General features: G+C 39.1%; 1 protein-coding gene across 1 annotated transcript; it reads left to right on the top strand.

Moving 5' to 3' along the window:
- The first annotated feature begins 1,240 nt into the window (after nt 1-1,240).
- On the top strand, nt 1,241-20,419 carry PPIL4 (peptidylprolyl isomerase like 4). Its single transcript, XM_018078356.3, has 13 exons — nt 1,241-1,328; nt 1,829-1,896; nt 1,984-2,048; nt 3,538-3,655; nt 5,602-5,744; nt 6,154-6,250; nt 7,641-7,757; nt 8,799-8,923; nt 10,864-10,930; nt 11,519-11,630; nt 13,163-13,259; nt 13,867-14,005; nt 19,986-20,419. The coding sequence occupies exons 1-13, from the start codon at nt 1,259-1,261 to the stop codon at nt 20,208-20,210; spliced, it is 1,443 nt and encodes a 480-aa protein (XP_017933845.2). The 5' UTR covers nt 1,241-1,258; the 3' UTR covers nt 20,211-20,419.

The raw sequence follows: 20,419 nt of genomic DNA, 5'->3' as shown, positions 1-20,419 counted from the left end.
AATTCTGTTTACTTGTCTGTTCTTTCAGAGTCTCCCACAGTACTATAGGTCATATTGTGACCATGTACTCAAGTTAAATATTGGGACTGTTAATTGCTCTAATTACTATCTGTGAGGTAAAACTGGTTTTGACTATGTAGAATAAGCACACAACCCCCTCAGTGCACACCACACTCAAAAGTTGAGTGATGCACCTCCAAACGTGCACTTTGCTGTAAGAGGTTGCTCCTAGGGGTGGATGGGGGGAATCCTAGAATTGTTAAGGTTGGAAAAGACCTTCAAGATCATCGAGTCCAACCTTTGACCATAATTTCCATACAAGCTGTGTAATCCCAGACAACTTCTACATATGCTCAAGGGAAGGGTCTTCACATGAGCAGGGGTCTTTTTGACCTATGGCTGTGATTTTTTAGTATTATAATTAGCATAGTTCGGCTATAGGATAGATGGACTTTGACTGAGTCTTTTGCCAAGTTAGCAGTGTATATATAGAGAGGCATCAATATCTTGATTCGCTGCATCCTGAAAGCTTGTTGGTTCTAGGATGTCCTTGGCTAAGGGATGCTGACTGCTGTCTGTTCCACTGATTAGGTCTCCTTTCTTGCTGATTAGGCTTGAAATAGAGAGTCCAGAGAAGGGCGACAAAGGTGAAGGATCTGGTGCACAAGTCCTATGAGGAGAGGCTGAGGGAGCTGGGGTTGTTTAGCTTGGAGAAGAGGCTGCTTAGGGGTGACCTCATCGCTCTCTACAACCACTTGAAAGGAGATTGTAGCCAGGTGGGGATCGGCCTCTTCTCCCAAGCAACCAATGACAGGATGAGAGGACATGGCTTCAAGCTGCGCCAGGGGAGGTTTTGGTTGGAGATTGGGAAGAATTTCTTCACAGAAAGGGTGATTAGACACCGGAATGAACTGCCCACAGGGAGGTGGTGGAATCACCGTCCCTGGAGGTGTTTAAGGAAAGACTGGATGTGGCACTCAGTGCCATGGTCTGGTTGACAAGGTCGTGTTCGTTCATAGGTTGGACTCGATGACCTCAGAGGTCTTTTCCAACCCAATTCATTCCGTGATTCTGTGTGAAGCTACACAAGGATCTTACATCTTACATCCTGCCTTAAGATCGGCACATTCCACGTTTTCCGACACCTGCGCCCTCAGAGCCCCGGGACAGCCCTTCCCGCCCCTCACGGCCCCGGGGGCCTCCGCGCCGGCAGGGGCGCGGCCAGCCGTGCCACCGCGCGGAGGGGGGGGCGGCGGCCATGGCGGTGCTGCTGGAGACCACGGTGGGCGACCTGGTCATCGACCTGTACACGGAGGAGCGGCCCCGCGGTACGAGCCGGCCCCACCGGCCGTGGGTCCGCCCCTGTCCGCCACCGGGACCGGGCTGGCCCCTGTCCCCTGCTGGTACCGCGTTCCCCCTGCGCGGGCAGGTGGCGGCCCCGAGCGGGATAGCGGCCGGGCTGGGCGCCCCTGGGGCGGGCGGGGGATCCAGGCGGCGCTTGCGGCCACAAATGTAATATATTCTAAATCAAAGGGCTGCTGCGATCTTCTTTCTTAGGTGTTTGAAAAGAAACGGGAGGGAAAATCAAGTGTGTTTCTGTATAACTAGCCGTGTTTAGAGTTCTTCGAATCGCTAGAGATGGGCTGTAGGAAGGGAGGAAATGTTACCTCTCCTTAGAGTATTTCAGCGCTTATAGATTATACTCTGATAAATCTCGACACAATCTGCTCCAAAAACACTTTTCTACACGTTAAACTGAATATCTGTTATATCTATTCTTCCTGTATCTGGAGTTTCCTTTAGTAAATGCTGGTATGATTTTTTACAGCTTGTCTGAATTTCCTGAAACTCTGCAAAGTCAAGTACTACAACTATTGTCTTATTCACAATGTACAGGTGAGGATTCTCAATTCCTTTTTTTTGTTGTTGGTTTAAAATCACAAACACGAAAGCTAATATCTAACATATTCTGCTTTGTGACAGAGGGATTTTATTATACAAACTGGGGACCCCATGGGAACTGGCCGTGGAGGGGAATCCATATTTTGGTAAGTATCAACGTGATATATGTATGTGTGTGTATAATATATGTATCAACAATGAATTGTGTAGGGAAATAGGGGCTCCAGTTTGACTATCTTCAGCTCTCTTGAGGCAGGATCACTGGTGGGAAGTAAAAATGTTGATGCATAGGCTTCTTTGGTTGTCATACCCAGATACCTTTTAACTTCTATGCTGCCTTTGGCCATTCCATTTTTTTTTCCCTGGACATTATTCTATCTTTAACCTTAGAAGTGAAGTTACAACTAACAGCTTGTACATACACTTCTGTTTGTTTAAAAACTAGCAAATAACTGTAGTTTGGTAAGAGAAGTATCATAACTAAGTGCTCTGTAGAAGGCAAAACCATTAGCAGTTTGTTACTACTTTTATCTTTGTAACAAAATGTAGTTAATTGAACATGAGTGAAACATAGAGGCTATATTTGATTTCCTCTGTCTATAAGAATGTAATCCCTTTGTTCTAAAAATTTATTTGAGTTCATTTTAGTAATTTTGAATGTATATAAGGAAATCGCTTTTCTTCCTTGTTTAAGACATGTCCAGTGGTCATGCAGACAAAAATTGAAGAAATCATTCGAACAGCTAGGATGGAAGTTAGCAAAATGTGTATGTTCTATATGATTCCTTTGAAATTGTTATTAAAAGTAGAATTAAAATTGCAGAGCAGGACTAATTACAAAGTGCTGGGGGGCACAATATACAGAGATAAATAGTTCAGTTTGAACAGAGACAATGGTGCTCGACCAGTGTTGGCTTTTGTAAGTCTGTCTGAACCTCTTAAATACAAAACCTTGAACCCATGGATCCATGAATCCTCACTTTGTGGTCCTGGAAACAGTATAATTGTGCTAAGCAGATGCAAGTCTAGGAAGGTGAACTTGCCAGATTTAAGCTCTCTCTGCACACAAGTAGATCAAGTTTATTTTGATACTCTGCTCTGTTACAAGTCTTCTGAGACTTATTGATATGGCAGGTAGAGAAGTGCAGTGTGATGAGAGAATGTGAGATCCTGTCCTGCTGCTAGCATGGAGAATGGCAGTTGGTCTTTTTTACCTGTTCATTATTGCTGAAGTCCACAAAATCTAGTTTTCTGTTTCTCTTGGAAGAGAAATTTTTGATGTAAATGACTGCATTTTTACAGTGTGGAATAACTTATTTTTACAGAACCTACTTAAAACCTACTTCATGCCTCAGAAAAATGTTATATACTGCATTTAACAGCATGTAAATACACCCTCTATCTCCCCCAACCCAGAAAGACTCTGTGAAATGTCTCAGAAAAATCTGTTGTTCCCCTGTAATATAAAGTGAACTATATAAGTGTACAGGTCCATAAAAATGTGCATGGATGCAGTGTATGTTCTGGGTTTATTTGAAGGCCAATGTAAAAATTTTTAAGATGTCTTATTTACTGTTTTACAGCATTTAATTAGCTCACTTTTTCTTATAACGAATTTGTTATATATATTTTCAGTCAGCTCTATGGTGATCAAGCTAGATTTTTTGAGGCAGAAAAGGTGCCGAGAATCAAGCATAAGAAGAAAGGAACTGTGTCAATGGTGAACAATGGCAGTGATCAACATGGATCACAGGTTGGTACACAGTGTTGGTACACATCTAAGTAACTAAAATGAAGATTCCATGAGTTTACAAAAGCAATGCAACAATGATAGCGTCATCTCAATAGCATCATCTTGTAATATGGTCAAAAGACATGTGAAAAACCAGCCATAGTTCAATATTTTGCATAGGATTTCAGGTCCCAATGGGTATTTTGTTACAGACAAGAGAAAAATTAAAATACTCAGATTCAAATCCTGTCCTAGATTAGTTTTATTTGTTAGCACTCAGTACTCTATTTTTTCCTTTATTTATTCCTGTTAATACTTTGATGGGATTTTGCTAATGTATAAAACAGTCAGGAAAAAAATCTGTAGTTGAATGGAAGGGAAAAGTAAGGAAACTGGGGTTTGAAATAATCTTGAAATTTTCTGGTTATGACTTGATGTTAGTTTGGAAACTGAAATCATACCACGGTTTCTTCTGTATTGTTACATAAAAGTGTGTATTAATAATACAGTAAGTTTACAGTTTACCCCAGTGCTGGTATAAAACAGTTTTTGAAAGTGGTGGTGTGCCCTTTGCTGTTCCTTGTTCATGTGCATTTTTGCTGTAGGTAGGGTTTTTTACATTTTTTTTAAAGTTCTTTTGCATAGAATGCTGTTGTTTCTAAATTGTTATTTTAGGTCTGTTGTCACTTTTATAAATTTAAAATGCCTCACTTGTAATATCCATATGTTTTAATTCTTAAAAAGAGGGTTTCTTAATATGTGAAGAACAGTTAAGAAAAAAGTATGGGTTTATTCCAGCTAGAGCTTGTAATATATGCAGTTAATTTTGCTGCTTCCTTACACTGTATGTGTAAAAGTGTTTGGGTGTGGGGTTTAGGAAAAAGAGGTGATATTTGTATTTATATTTAAGATGCAGCCTGCTAGTGTATATACAGGCATATGGGAACGAATGCAATTCCCAGGAACATTATTTCAGCTTCTTCCTTGGGAAAGAAAAATTCCAGTAAGGAATTACATGGAGTTGCCTTACAAGTAGAATGTAGCTTGGTGTGACCTATACCAAATACTAGCCAGTCTTAGCTGTGTTGCAGAGAGAATGAGGAGTGAGATGTTACCGGTCAGATTGTAAAGTGTGGATGTAATGGTTGTGTTCTGTTATTTGTGCATATCTGCTTCTTCCTCCTTCATTCATTACCAAGTGCCCTCCATGTTTGATTAGTTACCAAGTGCTCAGTTGGTATCATTTTCCAGAGTTTCACTTTTGCCCTGAAGTGAAAGACCTGATTTGTACTGATACATTTCAGTGCCAGTTGATCTAAGTCAGTGCTACTGTGTGCTAGTTCTTCTCTCAATGCTACTGCATCCTGTTTTTCAGGAGAGAAGGGTTTGTGGGAAGTAAGGAAAAAAGTCTGGGTAGAATTAGGTGAAGGTAGAACTGTGGAAGTTTTTGCCAAATTAATGAAAATGCACCTGCTGACCGCTGCTTGTTGAACAGGTGATTAGAGCTCAGCTCCCAACTCACTGCTACCCGGAGGGGTAGCCTTGTTCTTTCTGCCCTCTCCCTTTCATCAGCTGCGGTGCCTGTCACAGCCTTTGCTGATCTTGCTCAAGAAACCTACTCAGCAGGTAGCTGTCTGCTCTTCCTCTGCCTGTCTGACTTTCTGCCAGATTGCTGAGTCAAACCAACTCACAAAAGGATCCAGAGAGCCAGAGCTGAAGGCTCATGCAGAGGGACACTTGTATGAGAGAGCCTCTCTGCCTCAGGCAGTGGCTGTGAGCTGTAGGTTGGCTCACAATGCTCCCAGAGCTGATGGAAGAAGACTAATCTTCTTCTGCAAAAGTCAGGAAGAATTTTTTTCCCATCGAATTCAGTGAGAGTTGTCTCTCTCTCCTAAGTTAAAAAAACAAAACAAAACAAAACTGAATTTTGGTATTCATTGTTACTGGTTTTGTGTCTTCTTTTGTAGTTTCTTATTACTACAGGGGAAAACCTGGATTACCTTGATGGTGTACATACAGTATTTGGAGAAGTGACAGAAGGCATGGATGTATTGAAGACAATTAATGAAACCTTTGTAGATAAGGACTTTATCCCATATCAAGATATCAGGTGTGACTGCTTTTAACTTCACTTTTTGAGGAATACATTGTAATTAAATGAATTAGTCTTTTTTTTTGAAACTAGATGAATATTTTGAAGTCAGGTGACCTGTACATGCTATGTTAAATATTTTTTTATTCCAGTAGTGGTAAAATAAGCAAGTACTAAATAAACAACTCAACTATGCCGCCCTTACAGAAGCATCAGTACTAGAATTTACAAGCATCAGTACTAGAATTTACAAGCATACAGTATATGATGATCTCAGAGGTCCCTTCCAACCCAGCTGATTCTATGATTCTATGTTTGGCTGTTTGGGATATAACTGAGAATTAGTGGGGCTGGTTTGCTCTTACTTGGGTAAAGAGAGTTTTATTTGCATGTAACTGATGCTGATCTTGATTTTGTTCTCTGTAAGGATAAATCACACAGTCATTTTAGATGATCCATTTGATGATCCGCCTGGCTTGGCTGTTCCTGATCACTCACCAGAACCTACGAAGGAACAGCTCGATGTGAGTGCTCATGTTATCTTCTCGGGGAAAAGTTGGAAGAAATAATTAAATAAATTTATCTCTAGTGGTGTCCAGCACAGACACGGCCAAAATAAGAATTCAGTCTTTTAAGACTTTGTCTGTTGAATCCATGTCCTAAAAGAACGACACATTTTTTCACACAGGAGGATAAGCAATACTCTTCTACTGCGCATCTTGAGTTCTGATATGTCAAGTGCTTGTCAGTTATTTGAAGCTATTGCTGTGTTGAATCAAATACAGCTGCTTAATCTTTCAAGAAAATGTTAAAAGCGTGACTTGAGTGCTCTCCCCTGTGGCTCTGGTGGATTTAGGTTTGAAAGCTGTATTTTAGATTTCTATTTGCAGTGTAGATAAGCGGAACATTCAGAATATTCACCTTTGGTATTATTTGTTTTCTGTATACTCTGGTAGAAGACAAAATATAACTAACATTTACTATTGTTAAAGTAGTTACCACTATTTTCCTTTTAAATGTGAAATAGTATGTGTTTCAGTGGAAGTAATTGTGATCATTCTTTGAGTCATATGTGCTAACATGCATACTGTTGTGGACTACTTGTTCAAACAGAAGGAATTTTCTAAAAAATAATTAGAGTAGTTAATAATTCACTCATAGCATGGAGTTATGGAAGTTATATGTGAGATTATCTCCTTGCATGGAAAGGAGTTTTTTCAAGCAATGAATAAATTGACTAGAGAGAATATTGTTTATTCTCAAACTTAATACATATAATTACAAGATTGGAAGGAGGCTTTCATAGTGCGTCTGCACTGTGGTTAGTCTGATGTGCCTTCAGATACCTTAAATGGTATAAGGAGTTTAATAGCTCACTGCCAACTGTGTAGGGATTTGAAAACTTTTACTTAGTTTTCTTTTTTGTAACCTTTCTGAAGATACAGACACCAAAAGGTGTAAGAGGGAGAGCTTTGTGGAGGTGCTGAAGAGGAGAAAAATTAAACTTTGAATCCTATCTAGGTGTAGGTGTATAAAAATAAAATTCTTATTTTGCTATATTCTATTTAATGTTTGAGTCTTACAAGACATCATGGATACTTGCAGTGTTCCTGATCTTCATTTTGGGTAGGAACTATCTGAATTAGAAATGAGTTGACACTTGTGATGACTTTTTGAGTATGAGGTGGGAATATAAAAGAATTTAGAATACTTAACTGAATATGGTTTAGACTGGTCCCAAAACTTCATACACAGTTCACAGTGCCTGAAAGTCCATTTCTGCGGAGATACAGTACTTAAGCGTTTTCATGTCTTGAGGTGTGAGGGGAGAGATCATACAAGTAATATTTGGAAAGTAGGAAAGAATTTTTGGCCATGACTTGGTAATAAATAGCTTTTTCCTTAATTTTTCAGAGTGGCAGAATAGGAGCAGATGAAGAAATTGATGACATGAAAGGACGGTCTGCAGATGAAATAGAGGAAGTTCAAGCAGAAAAAGAAGCAAAAACTCGTGCCATTCTTCTGGAAATGGTGAAAATCTTCCTGAATTTACCTTGCAGATGTTATTCCAGCGTGTGCATGTGTTATTAAGTCTAGAAGAATGTGTGCTACTTATCTTGAAATTGCTTATCTTGTGATGATGTCATGTTTCAGAATCTGTGCTATTAAATGTCTGTGGTACAATGAAAAGGATTGAGTGTGAGCAGTGGATGTGGTTTTTTGATAAAACTGGTGATACTTCATTTTCAAAGCCAGGATTAAAAGTGGGGCAGTGGAGGCTTTGTAAAAACTTGCTAGAAATGCATCCAGTTAAAAAACGTAACATATATAACATGCTGCTGAGTATTTGTAATCCTGGGAAAGGTTTAGCATGTGTGGGAGAGAGCTGAGCTAATTTGTGATAATCTCTTCCCAGTACATACAGTGGCATTGAAGTTGCATTATTCATATCTGTAATGGCACTCTTCCTCCTGTGGAATTAGTTGAATTTAACACTGGTTAACTCTGTATTCCTCCTTCTTAAATTTAGTGTTTGGTAACTGCTGGCAGTTGTAAACTCAGTAGTAACAAAAATTGTGAATAGGCTTTGGAATCTTTTTTTTTCTTAAAGGGAAAAAAAATTAAAAAAGCATATGCACTGTTGAAGAATGAGTGAATCCATGTCACTCCTTTACAACTACCAAATTCAGATTTATGGTGAATAGTTCGCAGCAGAGCCTAATTCCAAGGTCAAACCCCAGATATGGCTGCAATGTTGCAGAAGACTTGTAGGAGAAAAAGAAGCGCTTTTAGAATTCTCTGTTACGTTATGAACAGGAAAAGCAAAGTAGAAAGCATTTGTCAACTTCAATGAAGTCCCAGCGGTGGAATTGCAAATAGATAATAATTTTTAGGTGCTATGGAAAAGACTTTTCTGTGGCACTGAGTAGGAAAAATAATTTAATTTTTGATTTTGTGATAGGAAAGATTTTTTTTTTTTGAGATCATACAAAAGTTGTGTTGCCAGTGTGCTGTGCTGCCTGTAAAGAGCTTTAGGCAGAAGTGATGAACATCCTTTTCTGTATGCCACAGGTGGGAGACTTACCAGATGCAGATGTCAAGCCACCAGAAAATGTGCTGTTTGTTTGTAAGCTGAATCCTGTGACCACAGGGGAAGACCTGGAGATAATATTTTCACGATTTGGTCCCATTAAAAGGTAATTATGGTAAAATATGTTTTGGGATAAAGCAACAAACATTTCTGACATCTGATATACTCACTGTAAGGTGTTTCTGGTGCCTGCTGCCTTTTTGAGTTTTGAACTTGGCTTCTGGTAGTTTCAATTGATTCCTCCTAGTACTGCTATCAAAAGACATGATGGGCAATGAAGTCTGCTTTCCTACACCTCTTTGTCCTATACTCCAAAGTAAATTTTTCCACTGCTAAGAGCACTAGCCTACATACTCATGCTTTGTAGTAGGAATTTCCTTACCTTGTTTCTCTTTTCTTGACTTTTTCCTGTTCTTTTGTTTTCATTTCAAGATGAGAGAACCAGAACTGCACATGGTGTTGAAGAAATTACAGATATGCAGTGGCACAGTGGTGGTCTCTGCATTATTCTCAACTCCTTTTCTAGTGAATACTAAAGCTGAGGGGGTTTTGTTGGATTTTTTTTTTTTATAATGCACACGATTCTACCCTTGCTCACCTTGTAGCATTTATCTACATCATATGAGCATCATTTGCTGTCTTGTTGGTCTCATAAGGACTTTCTGCAATTTCTTCAGTCTTTATTTTTGCTACCTTTAACAATTAGTATCATCGGCACAATTTATTATCATCAGCAAACTTTGAAATCAGTTTGCTCTTACCTGACCTTTTGCAAGTTTATCAGTGCAAAGATGTTCCTTATATCCTTTTCCCCGAAAGCCTTTGGTTCAGGAGTTTATTAGAAATTCCAGAGGGATTTCAAAAGACTGCATCAAATGCATCATCATCATGCATAAGCATATTGACTCTTTCAGAGCACTTCACTTAGGTTTATTCAGGTGGTCCTGAGTAGGCCCTGTGTATTCAGACACACACTAAGTCTGTTCTGCTTTGAGTTTCTACCAGTTTGTGTGGTACTGGCACACAGGCCTGCAGACACCCAGATCCTAAACTGGATTGTCTGGGGGGGAAAGGGGGTGGTGAAATGGGCATTGTGTGCAGCTCTTACAACTCCAGCATGATGTCTGTTTGTCCTAGGGATTTATTTTTTTCCCTCTATCAGTTTGTTCACTACCTCTTCTGCAATCCTTCCACTTTGAGATAGATTCTTGGAATAATCCACGAAGCAGCATTCTTGCAGAAAACCATCCTGTCATCTTCCTTGCTGATGGCTGCTGCAATGAATGGCTATAGCTTCTCTGAATAGCCTTGTGTTCTGCTTTTTTTCTTTTTCTCTCCCCCCCCCTTTTCATTGTGTATCCTAATCCTGATTTGTCATTTCCTCAGTACATGTGGGGGAGGTCTCACATTATTAAGTCTCACCTTAATGCCACATTTCCTGCCCTGGTTGTCTGTCCTCCTTCAGCATCCTGTAGTCAGAATTCTCATGTCAAGTACAAGAGTTGGGTAATACTGATGCAATTCTGTATTGTTCCCATTTTGCATCTACTGATTCAATACTTTTGGGCTTCTTATTTTTGCCCTGTGAACTGCCTGATGAAATGATGGCTGCTAAAGAGGTGCTTGCTGAGAAGAGAAAGTTTGTCACATGGTGTCTGTTTAAACTTCGCTTAAAATGACTGAGAAAACAGAATGTGAAATTTCTTGTGTTGCATTAGTGAAATGCAAAAAATTAATAACAAATATTGGAAAATATATTTTATTTCATTAATTAAAAATTAATCTCTAGTTCTACACTTCATGGTAGCTGTTTGTGAGTTAAGTGTAATTACTCAAGTAATGTCGCAGGCATTTTTTCTGTGCAGACACCCCCACATCAGTAGGGGGTCTCAGAATCAAGTGTTGTAATACCTTTGAGGTGTTTTGGTTTTGTGATTAATTTTTTTATTTATTTAAACTGTTACTCTCCCTTTTAAGCAATGCTTTCCTATCCTATGATTTTTGCTTCAACAGCATTGACATTTTAATTTTATATCAATTTTTCAGCTGTGAAGTGATTCGAGACTGGAAGACTGGTGAATCTCTTTGTTATGCTTTCATTGAGTTTGAAAAGGTATGTTTTTTAGGTATACTATATGTAGATTTTGCTTATAAAAATTCATATCTGGTGTACTTCCATTAAGGAAAAACGCTGACATCTTCAAGTGTGGGGTAGCTAATACAATATATAATACAATAGTGTCCTGCACTGGGCTTGTAAATGATGCTTACTGTATCAACATGCTGCTCTTACTGGGAGATTGATAGTGATAGTTCTCTGGGTGGTGCATAGCTTTGTATGTGGTAATCTGTCTAATCTGTGAGGAAAATCCTGGAAAAGTGTTCTCACTTTGCTTTAGCCTACTTACATACTTAAAATGGAGCTTTTTTTAGTTGTCCTATTTTCCTTATTTTTCTGAATGTATTACATTGTGCCGAATACCTAACTGGACTGGCAAATTTTTAAAGCGGTGAATTGAACTAAAGAATTGGAATTTGAAATGCTGATGTTCAGAGAAAGCATAACTATTGCTTTTGAAATGGTACAATGCAAGAACTGGTATATTGTAGGCAATTTTGGAAAGAAATGTATGTCATTAAGCAGTTGAATATACTTACGAAATAATCATGACTCAAGGTATTCTGGTAATGTTAATATCAGGAGGAAGACTGTGAGAAAGCCTACTTCAAAATGGACAATGTGCTGATAGATGACAGACGGATACATGTGGATTTTAGCCAGTCTGTTGCAAAGATTAAATGGAAAGGAAAAGGTAGGTACATTTGCAATACTTTGATCCTCATAACTTAATAAGCTATGGGTTCAAAACTAAGCATTATATAAAGAGTTTCTAGTTTAAATCATCTCATCTTCGGGGATATAAATTTTCCTGGTACTGTAATAAATAAAGCAACACAGTTGTTAGCTCTTCCTTTCACTTGTTTTGTATGAAAGAGTAGAAGGGTTTACAACTGTACTACATTAACATTGCATTGCCACTGATTACCTTTTTTATCCAGTGTATTTTTGCCACTAAAATATTTTTTCCTCTCAAGCTTTGGACATGATGTTTTTTGATATTACTTATTAGCAAACTAATATTGCAGTACATTGTTACTTTCTAGTTTCTTTTCTTTATTCACTGTATGACAGTCAGGTATATATAAGAAAAAGCCACTATTCAGGCCAGGGATTTCTGGTCTTCACATCCAGTAGGTCAAACATACTGTCCAGCAGGTTGTATTGTATGAAAACCCAAGTTCAGGTGTTTGAGGATGTTTTGAGAGGAAAAAAAATGGAGGAAGAGGTGGATGCAGTGGTTATTTTGTTGCTGGGGAATGAAGAAAACACTAGACTTGGAGAGGCAACTGTGCATTGCAGTGGTGGCATTCTCATGTGTCTTCTCCTAAAAATGCAGTCAGCCCTTGGTTGTTAGCACACAGTTTCTCCAAGTAGGGTTCTGGTCATGAACACTGAGGTACTAGAACTTGTCCTGCACAGAGCAAAGCAGACTCTGTAGTCTGTCTATACCATGCGCTGCACTGCATCCTGTACTGACTGTCTGGGAAACTTTATCTGGGTAGATTAGGTCTAAATTGTTCAAAATATTGAAAAGCTAACTATATTGTCGTCTTGTGCTTCAATGGTACCTAAAAAATGACCTAGGGGAGGTGCTATCCTTGTTCCTTGGGAGGCCGTTTCTGGCCCAGCCAGTGAATGTTGCAGTTCTCAGGGTGGCCGTGAGATGGCAGCACGTTGCTGTGGTTCGCTCCTCTCTGGGCTGGTACTTCCGGTGAATGAATGGAAACGGGAATCTGCCTTGCCCCTCTCTAAATCCAAACGTGACCAGGTTTTTTTATATAGTTTTCCATTTGAATTACTGAGCTGTAGCTGTCTCAGAGGTTTCCCTTTGTGCAGCCCAGAGCAAAAAGTCAATTAATAATAGTCTGTGGACTTTCATGGTAACAGAATTTTAAGTAGTGTGACACATGATCCCTAAATGGGACTAAGCCAGTTACTGAATTCTGCTTTGTGATCTTCTTCGTATGTTGTCTCCACTAGACATGAATAAGGAGAAAACCATGTGTTGCCTAATGATATCTGCAAGGAAGAGAAGGACAGAACATCACAGCTTGTCCTCCTTTCCTTCTTTGTAACCAAGATGTCAGGTTTTTTTCTGGAACTGTATCCCGCTGTGCATCTCTGTATGGTTATGAAGAGCTCTTAATCAGGACTTAATAATAGTTGTGTGTCTTGGTTGTTGTTTTTAGCTGTAATGAGTTGATTATATTTTTCTGTGAACAGGTGGGCGTTATACCAAGGACGATTTCAAAGAGTACGAGAAGGAACGTGACAAACCTTCAAAACTTGCTCTGAAAGAGAAGGTAAAACCAAAGCAAGAGTATCCTTTCTGGTCAAAGGTGCTTTTTGAATTAAGTACAGTTTATGAAAGCAGCCTGGAAAAGACTTCTTAATTTTAAAGCTTGCCAAATGGATGTTTTGCTGCTGCCTCATAACCAACCATTTGGTGTTTGAGATAGAATTAAGCATTTTGTGCTTTTCACTTGATAGCTTTGATGAATTTAGTAAATATACTCTTTTACTTCCATGTTGTGTGCAGGTAAATAATGTTCCAAGTCTACGGCCCTGGAATGACGTATAGCATAACAGAGTTTTAAGTAGTTTCAGAAGGGACATTGTATCCAGAATGAAACTAGAGTAGTAACTAAATCATTCTCTGAGATTATACTTTGCTTGTGGCAAGCATGAGAGAAAATAAGCCCATAGCTTGTTCAGATATCCACAGGTATTAAAAAAAGGAGAACTGGGACCTGGCTGTACTGTTTGACAGGACAGAATTCGGTTAACAACCCTGTTCTGACTGAAATACATTTTAAGTCTTGGTAAATGCTTTTCCGATAAACAGGGATTTGTTTGCTTCACGAGGTGTTGTGTTCTGCTACTTATTGATATTAAATAACAGATCTGTCCTTAACCAACACCATCAGTGCCAAGTATGACCTTGTGCTGGATGAGGATGTAGAAGAGTCTCAAACAAGTCACTCACACTTGGCTAAAAAACAAAAGAAGAAAAAGCACCACCACTCCGAAGATGACGATGATGACAAGAGGACCAAAAAATCTAAGGTACTTACCTCTTCATGCACTAACTTTATACCTGTTGATTGGTTTCCTCATAGAAGAAGCCAGGAAAAACAGGTCCGATATTGAATGAGGACATGGCATGCAAAGTCCCTTAAAATACAACACTTGTGAACCTGATGTTAATATTTGATTATAAAAGAGGCTTTCCAAATCCTTCTTGACTTTTGCAACTTGGCATATCTAGATGGCTTTTCACCAAAACATCCTAAAGAGGCAGTGTAGCCTCTCATAAAGTAGGAGATCTTCAGCACTTTGAACCCGTTGTTCACATATTCCCAGTCATAAACTAGTAGTTAATCATATTTCATGACTGTAGATTATTTTTCATTCTCTTGCCAGACCATCATATGTTGACTTTTTCCCATATGGAAAACCCCCCAATCTCTTTGCATTTTTTTTTTTTTTATTTTTCCCTAACTGTTTTGGAAGCATTTCTGTAAAATCTGTGTGTGGGTTTGCTTGCATCTCTACTGTGCAAGCATATGGTACTGTAAGGCTGGGACCATGGAGGGGATCATCAGGAAAGACTGGTTCTGTCTTTCATTAGTTCCACTGCAGCCTGTCAGGACAGCATTCTCACATTTCTGTGAACTTGGGATAGCCAAGATATTGGTGTTCTGTGGAAACAAGGTCTGCAATGATAAAGTGGAGGGTTGAACCGTCATTGCAGTGTGGGCATTAGGAGGAATTGAGTTAAGCTGAAAAAGAAAATACCCAAACCCTACTATTTTAAAAAAGCAAGCTTTATGAGTGAGAACAAAGCTGTCTTCTACCAACTTTGTAGAAAGTGGTAAGGTTTCAGCCACAGTAAATAAAGCCTTTGTCCTGTCATGAGTTTTGAGTACTGCTGTAAGTTCTGTGTACACAGAGCATTCACGATTCTGTTGTTCTGTTACATCACTACTTCTGTGATGCTTAAAAATAACTTTTCTCATGAACATTAGTAATTAAATTCTTTCAGTGCCACCAATGAGCCCTATTGCTCATTCATGGACAAAGTCTTTTTGTCACTGTGTACTAATTGTGTCAGGGTCCCTTGGGCAGAGGAGGGGAGACACCTGTTCAGATAATTGAAATCTCAACTGGAGCACGTACAGACAAGAGGTCTGGGCTACCATTGGTTTAGACCTCCTCCTGTCTTTTTGGCTGATTGACGCTGTCGCTTCAGCATTCTTGAAAAGGGTATTTCTGGCAGTAATCTTTGTTCTTGATGGTTCAGAAATTACACCTGTGGAACTTGGTGGTCATGTGTTATCAGCAGAGAACATTTAAAAATCATTTAGAAGTCTCCACCCCTGCAAATGGCACAAGTACCAGCAGCAATATAAGGTGTTAATCTCTGTCATAATAGTTTCAAGGGAGTCTTAGTCTTCATAGCACAGTGGATTTCACAAAATCATGGATGAAGACAGATGGATTCCTGGCGTTGTTTCTGGTACTGGAAAAGAATATTTCCTAGTGCTTCACTGTATGATCTCTTCTATGTGTATGTGTATCTTTTTGTGATTTAGTCACCTTCTCCTAGTGTGGTTTGTTCCTGTAGTCTCTGCCCAGTATTCTGGTATCTTCTTTCCCGTGGCTTTCTTTTCTCTTACTTACCTTTACCCAGTTCGCTGTAATATCTTACCTTTCTTATGCCCAAAATCACAGAAGGAGGCTTACTTCTATTCTCTGATGACAAGAATCATAGATCCCTCTTGGAGTTGTGAAAATTAATTTCTGGGAAGAACTTTTCTCTTTGGATTTGACTATTCTCGTTAGTGTGTAGTGTATAGTATGTACATACTGAGCAGTATGTACTCACTCACATGTAGAGATTCAGTAAGTGTCTTGGGCATGGCCTTTCCAATGAAATCTGCAACCAGCTTAGCTGACAAATCCTGTGGAGTGTGTTCATTGTGAATACTGAGGCCAGCACAGAGGGTAACAGTAGCATTTTTAGTATAGGCAAACAAAGCGTTCTCCCTTAACCCTATTTTGTAAATCATAGAATATATTTGAAGTAAGAACTTTAAAACAAAGCAACAGCAGACCTCCCACAGCTAATTGGCCAAAGACCACAATAGCCGTGCTTCATACAGAAACTTCTACCCCAAGTCCTTAGTGTGGCTGAGATTTTAATTGAGATCACGGGCTTATAGTGGGAAGTTCTGGCAACTGGAACTGCAGTTTGTTCTATGAACTCCAGCTATGACTTGAAGGGGTTTTATTTTCTGAATAGTTTCCATAAGGTTAGGTTGTTTTTCTGTTCTCTTGCTGGTGATTTTTTTTTTCTTTAGTATATTTTGACTCATCCTTTTCTTAGTCTGACTCCTGTTTCCTGAATCTTCAGCAGTGTTGATGTTTTAAGAATGTATTTTTGAATCTTGTGCTGTTTGACTTGATTCCAGTGGGTAGAAGAGGTAGGGTGTTGTGGCTTGCGTTTAGTAGGTAACAGGATGTGGGTCTGGGGCAGGAGGCTGGACTACCATGTGGGTTTGTGAATAGAATTTGGTAGTTTTTTTGAATACAGGTCAAGCTCCTGCTTGAGATCTGTATTACAACTTTGTTCCCCTTCCAGTTTTCTCTGTTTTCTCTTGGATTTTATTTTTTAAGATAACTGGATCTGTGGAGGAGTATAGCCTATCCAATAGTTTTTTGTGAGGCATAGAGGCTTCCTGACTTTCCAATTTCTGTGCTGCATGGTTTCAACAGAGATACTCATTTTTCTGGTTTTAATTTCCTGCTCTTACTGCTTTTTGCATACTGTTCCCTTTAGATTCGGGGTCAAGTTTGATCAAAATATTCCCCCTGAAAAGGCTGTCTCTGTTTGTTTGTTCCTTTTAACCTTTAACTAGTGTACCTATAAGTGGTATGGTTAATGTGTTTAGAGGTAGCATATGTATTCTACTTTTGTGGTCATAGTATTTCTAGCTGATTTACCTGCAGGTGCTGTTTAGGAAGTGACTACTTTTGGCGAAGTCAGCCATGAACTTCCAGAGAAATGTCTTTCCCTCTTTTCGTATTTCCTTCCTCAAACAACCCAGCCTGGTGCTGGATTAAGAATTGGGGTGATCATCTCTTAGTCATTAGTCATTAACTGATGAGAGGCTGTGATCCTGTATTGAGAAATCTGAACATCAGCAGTAGGAGAGAGCCTGTTTTTAAGGAAGAATCTCTTTTTCTTCCTCTTCCGAAACAACATGGTTTTGAATTAGGGCATAAAAGATTTGATATCAAGGTAACATTGTTTTTAGTAATATAGAGTGTTTAAAAAACTGACCTTTTTCTATGCCAAAGACTTTAAAATGTAAAGTCTTATTTAAGGGGTAATGCAGCTTGTGTTGGTGGTGGACTAAGATGCAATTCATTCTATTAATTCAGACCACTACACCGTGTTCATAGTAGCTACTGTGGTGACTTTTTTGTGTCCCTTTCTGACTTGCCCTGTACACCTATACCTTAAATGCTTCTATGAACGTCACTGAGCTTGGCTAACTCAATGCTTATATGACTTCTTTAATCCTTTCAACAAGTTGCCCGTTCTATGGCATTCAATATGGGCTATTTTTCTGTAGCTTCAAGTGTTCACTAACCTGTTCCCTGCCCTGACTTGGCCAGTAGCCTGCCTCCAGTGATGACCTGCTAGATTTTTCAGCAGCACTGTTCTGCTGTTCTCCTGTTTCCCATGTGCTGGGAGGCAACTCCAGCAACAAATCAGGTAGAAGGCAGCCATTCACAAAGCCCACCACTTGTTCACCTGGCCAATATTGTCTTGTTTCTCTGTACTCCACCACTGGCATGTCCATCTTCTGATGTCCATCTTCTGATATTCCTGCCACAGAGGGGCTCGAAACTTGATGTCTTGTTCAAACATATGGAGAGTGAGGGTTTTTGGCTAGAAGAGTACTACGGCTGTGCATCGTTTTGACAGTGAATGGACAAAGTTTTTATAAATAGCTCAAAGCACCACTGAGTCTTTTTGGCGGATTCAGATTTCAACATCTGTACTGAAATAAGTTTGACATTAAAGACATGGAATAGGCATTTGGCCACCAGTGAGATTACTGTAGCCAGCAGTAGGAGAATTTTTTTGTTATAGATCAAACCTGTAATTATTCATGTGGGTGTTTATCCAGGGGGTTTATGTTGCTTATTGTAACCCTAGTATTTCAGCATTACCTATGTCATTATAAAAGTGGTGTTTGCTCTGGGAACCATCCTGGTCCCTGGCTCTCTGCATAAAAGCTCTGTTTGGAGTAGAGTTTTTTCACTGTTCTTTTAAATAAATAAAGTTTGCTTGTTTGTACATGGAATATAGGTTTCAGCCGTACAGTTGTGAATGCTACTGTCATGGTGCGTATTTAGGAAAATCATATCTGAAACGAGGAAGGAAACACTGTGTAATTTAATGCAGACATTTTTCACAGTTCATCGTGATCTGTGCTTAGTGTTGTTATTAAAATTCCATAAATTGGTACCTGTCTGCTAGAGCATTTAGTCATACTGAACTTTCAGGTGATCAGTCATACCTTCAAAAAAAAAGTGTCTGCCACCTTTTAACAGCGAGGTGTGTAAGTATCTTTCTGCAGGATTCTGAAGCTCCCTCTTGTATTTTGTTTCGTGGTATATCTTAATTGAATAATAAGAACAAACTAGTTTTTAGCAGTGCTTGAAAAATGTTAGTTCACATGTCAAAAATCAGTGTTTTGTATTAATAAAATCTTTAGAGCTCCTTGAAATGGAGTGTCTGCTTCCTAAGTGATCTGTATCTTTTTACTTTTAAAACTGCTGTGATGCCACGGCCTGTGCAGGTGTTGGTGTCTGCACATAGTGAGTCTAGTGTGTGCTGTGCTGTAATGTTGTCAGTGTGACATTTCAGGCCTGACTGATTAGACTGTCTTTCCTAACTACAGTCTCAGTGGTTTCATACTGCCTAGTGCAACATATAGAGCAGTTGTTCTATTGACAGCAGTTCCTCCTTTGTTACCTAATCTTTTTTCTCTCCAGAGCAAATCTGTTCTGTGCACTGAGCCCACTCACACAGCATTCTCAGTGACAACATGAAGAAATCTGGGAAAGTTCAAAATTTCCTAATTTTTGACTCCCTGACCTTGCAGCTTTTTTTTTCAGGAGTTTTTATGCATGTGCTTAAACACCATAACCACTTGTAAATACTGTTGGTCTCTCCTTTTTAGGTCATTTTAATACTTGGACCCCTTAGACTTTACTATGCCTGTGTATGAGTGTATCCTCATGTGTTTTCTCTATTGGTCATACCAATAAGCCTACAAAATATAACTAGCTTTTCTTTAGCTCATTATTTCCATTTCAACTCACATACCCTGTGTTGTTGTTTGATTGTGCATTTAAGAGGATCATATTCTCCATGCTGCCTCTTCTTGTGGACTTCTAACTTCAAGGAAACGTAGTTTGCACCTGTCTGTGTGTCATTGGTCTCTGTAACAGTGTCATTTATTTTGCTGAAACCTAGAGTTTAGGCCATTAAGAATTATTACAGGCATGTCTTAAAAAATGTTCTGCATCTGCACTGGAATGCCTGTAGGGCTTGAACCAAAACTTATGATGGAAATACTTGCATTGGATACTTACATTAAAAATCCAAATCTAGCTTAGAAGCTTGTGTGATGCTTATGAAGAATTTAATAATATCCGAGTGGAATCCCTGATATCATCAGTTTTTGGTAATGCTCCTTAGGAAATACAAGGAGAAGCATTCCTGACAGCCCTGCATTTTTCCATACACACTGACAAAAACTTATCTTCTTCATGTGGTTTTGGTGGGGGTTTTTTTGTGTTGTCTTTCTTGAATCATCATGGATGTGCATCTATTTCAGGTAGTACCAGCCCTAGCTAAGGAACCAACCATGCTTGAGTCTTCTCAAGTTCTCTTCACTCTTCATGTCTTCATATATTTTCCCATTTTGTCTGTAACTGCATTTCTGTCCAATTCCTTTAACAGGATTCTGATCGAAAACATGAGGGAGAACGCTGTAGAGAGAGGATAAAGAGTGAGAAGAAAGACAGGCATCGGAGTCGCAGCCGTTCTCAGGAGAGAGATTACAGTTACAGCAAACAGAAAGACAAATACAAAGAAGACTTCCGAGTAAGAGACTGGGATAAAAAACAAGACAGAAGCAGAAGTCCTAAGAAATCAAAAGACAAAGAGAGGTCCAAGTACAGATGAAGGATGACGAAAAGAAAGAGGGGGACTAAAATATGTTTTCTTCCAGTATTTCCTGCATTCTTTCAAATGGATGTACAGTTACTGGATAAAAGCAGTTGCCTTCTGTTGACAGCCTGACCTTATAATTCTATGAATGCCCAGTGTATGACTCTCAGAGTAAGCTGTGATTCCAAACCCATGGTTTCAATAAAATATTTTATGTTAGTTAA

The sequence above is a fragment of the Manacus vitellinus genome, unplaced genomic scaffold (genome assembly GCF_001715985.3).
Source record: "Manacus vitellinus isolate BGI_N305 unplaced genomic scaffold, ASM171598v3 scaffold_4_pilon, whole genome shotgun sequence".
Taxonomy (NCBI): Eukaryota; Metazoa; Chordata; class Aves; order Passeriformes; family Pipridae; genus Manacus; species Manacus vitellinus.
Note: the sequence above shows the minus strand (reverse complement) of the source record. Positions and strands in the feature narration are given on the sequence as shown.

Bases quoted from the DNA above. Each gene is read 5' to 3' on its own strand.
- PPIL4 (XM_018078356.3), top strand. From the start codon at position 1,259: ATGGCGGTGCTGCTGGAGACCACGGTGGGCGACCTGGTCATCGACCTG. The intron at 7,758-8,798 runs GTGAAAATCTTC...TGTATGCCACAG, and splicing joins GTGCCATTCTTCTGGAAATG to GTGGGAGACTTACCAGATGC. The intron at 11,631-13,162 runs GTAGGTACATTT...TTCTGTGAACAG, and splicing joins GATTAAATGGAAAGGAAAAG to GTGGGCGTTATACCAAGGAC.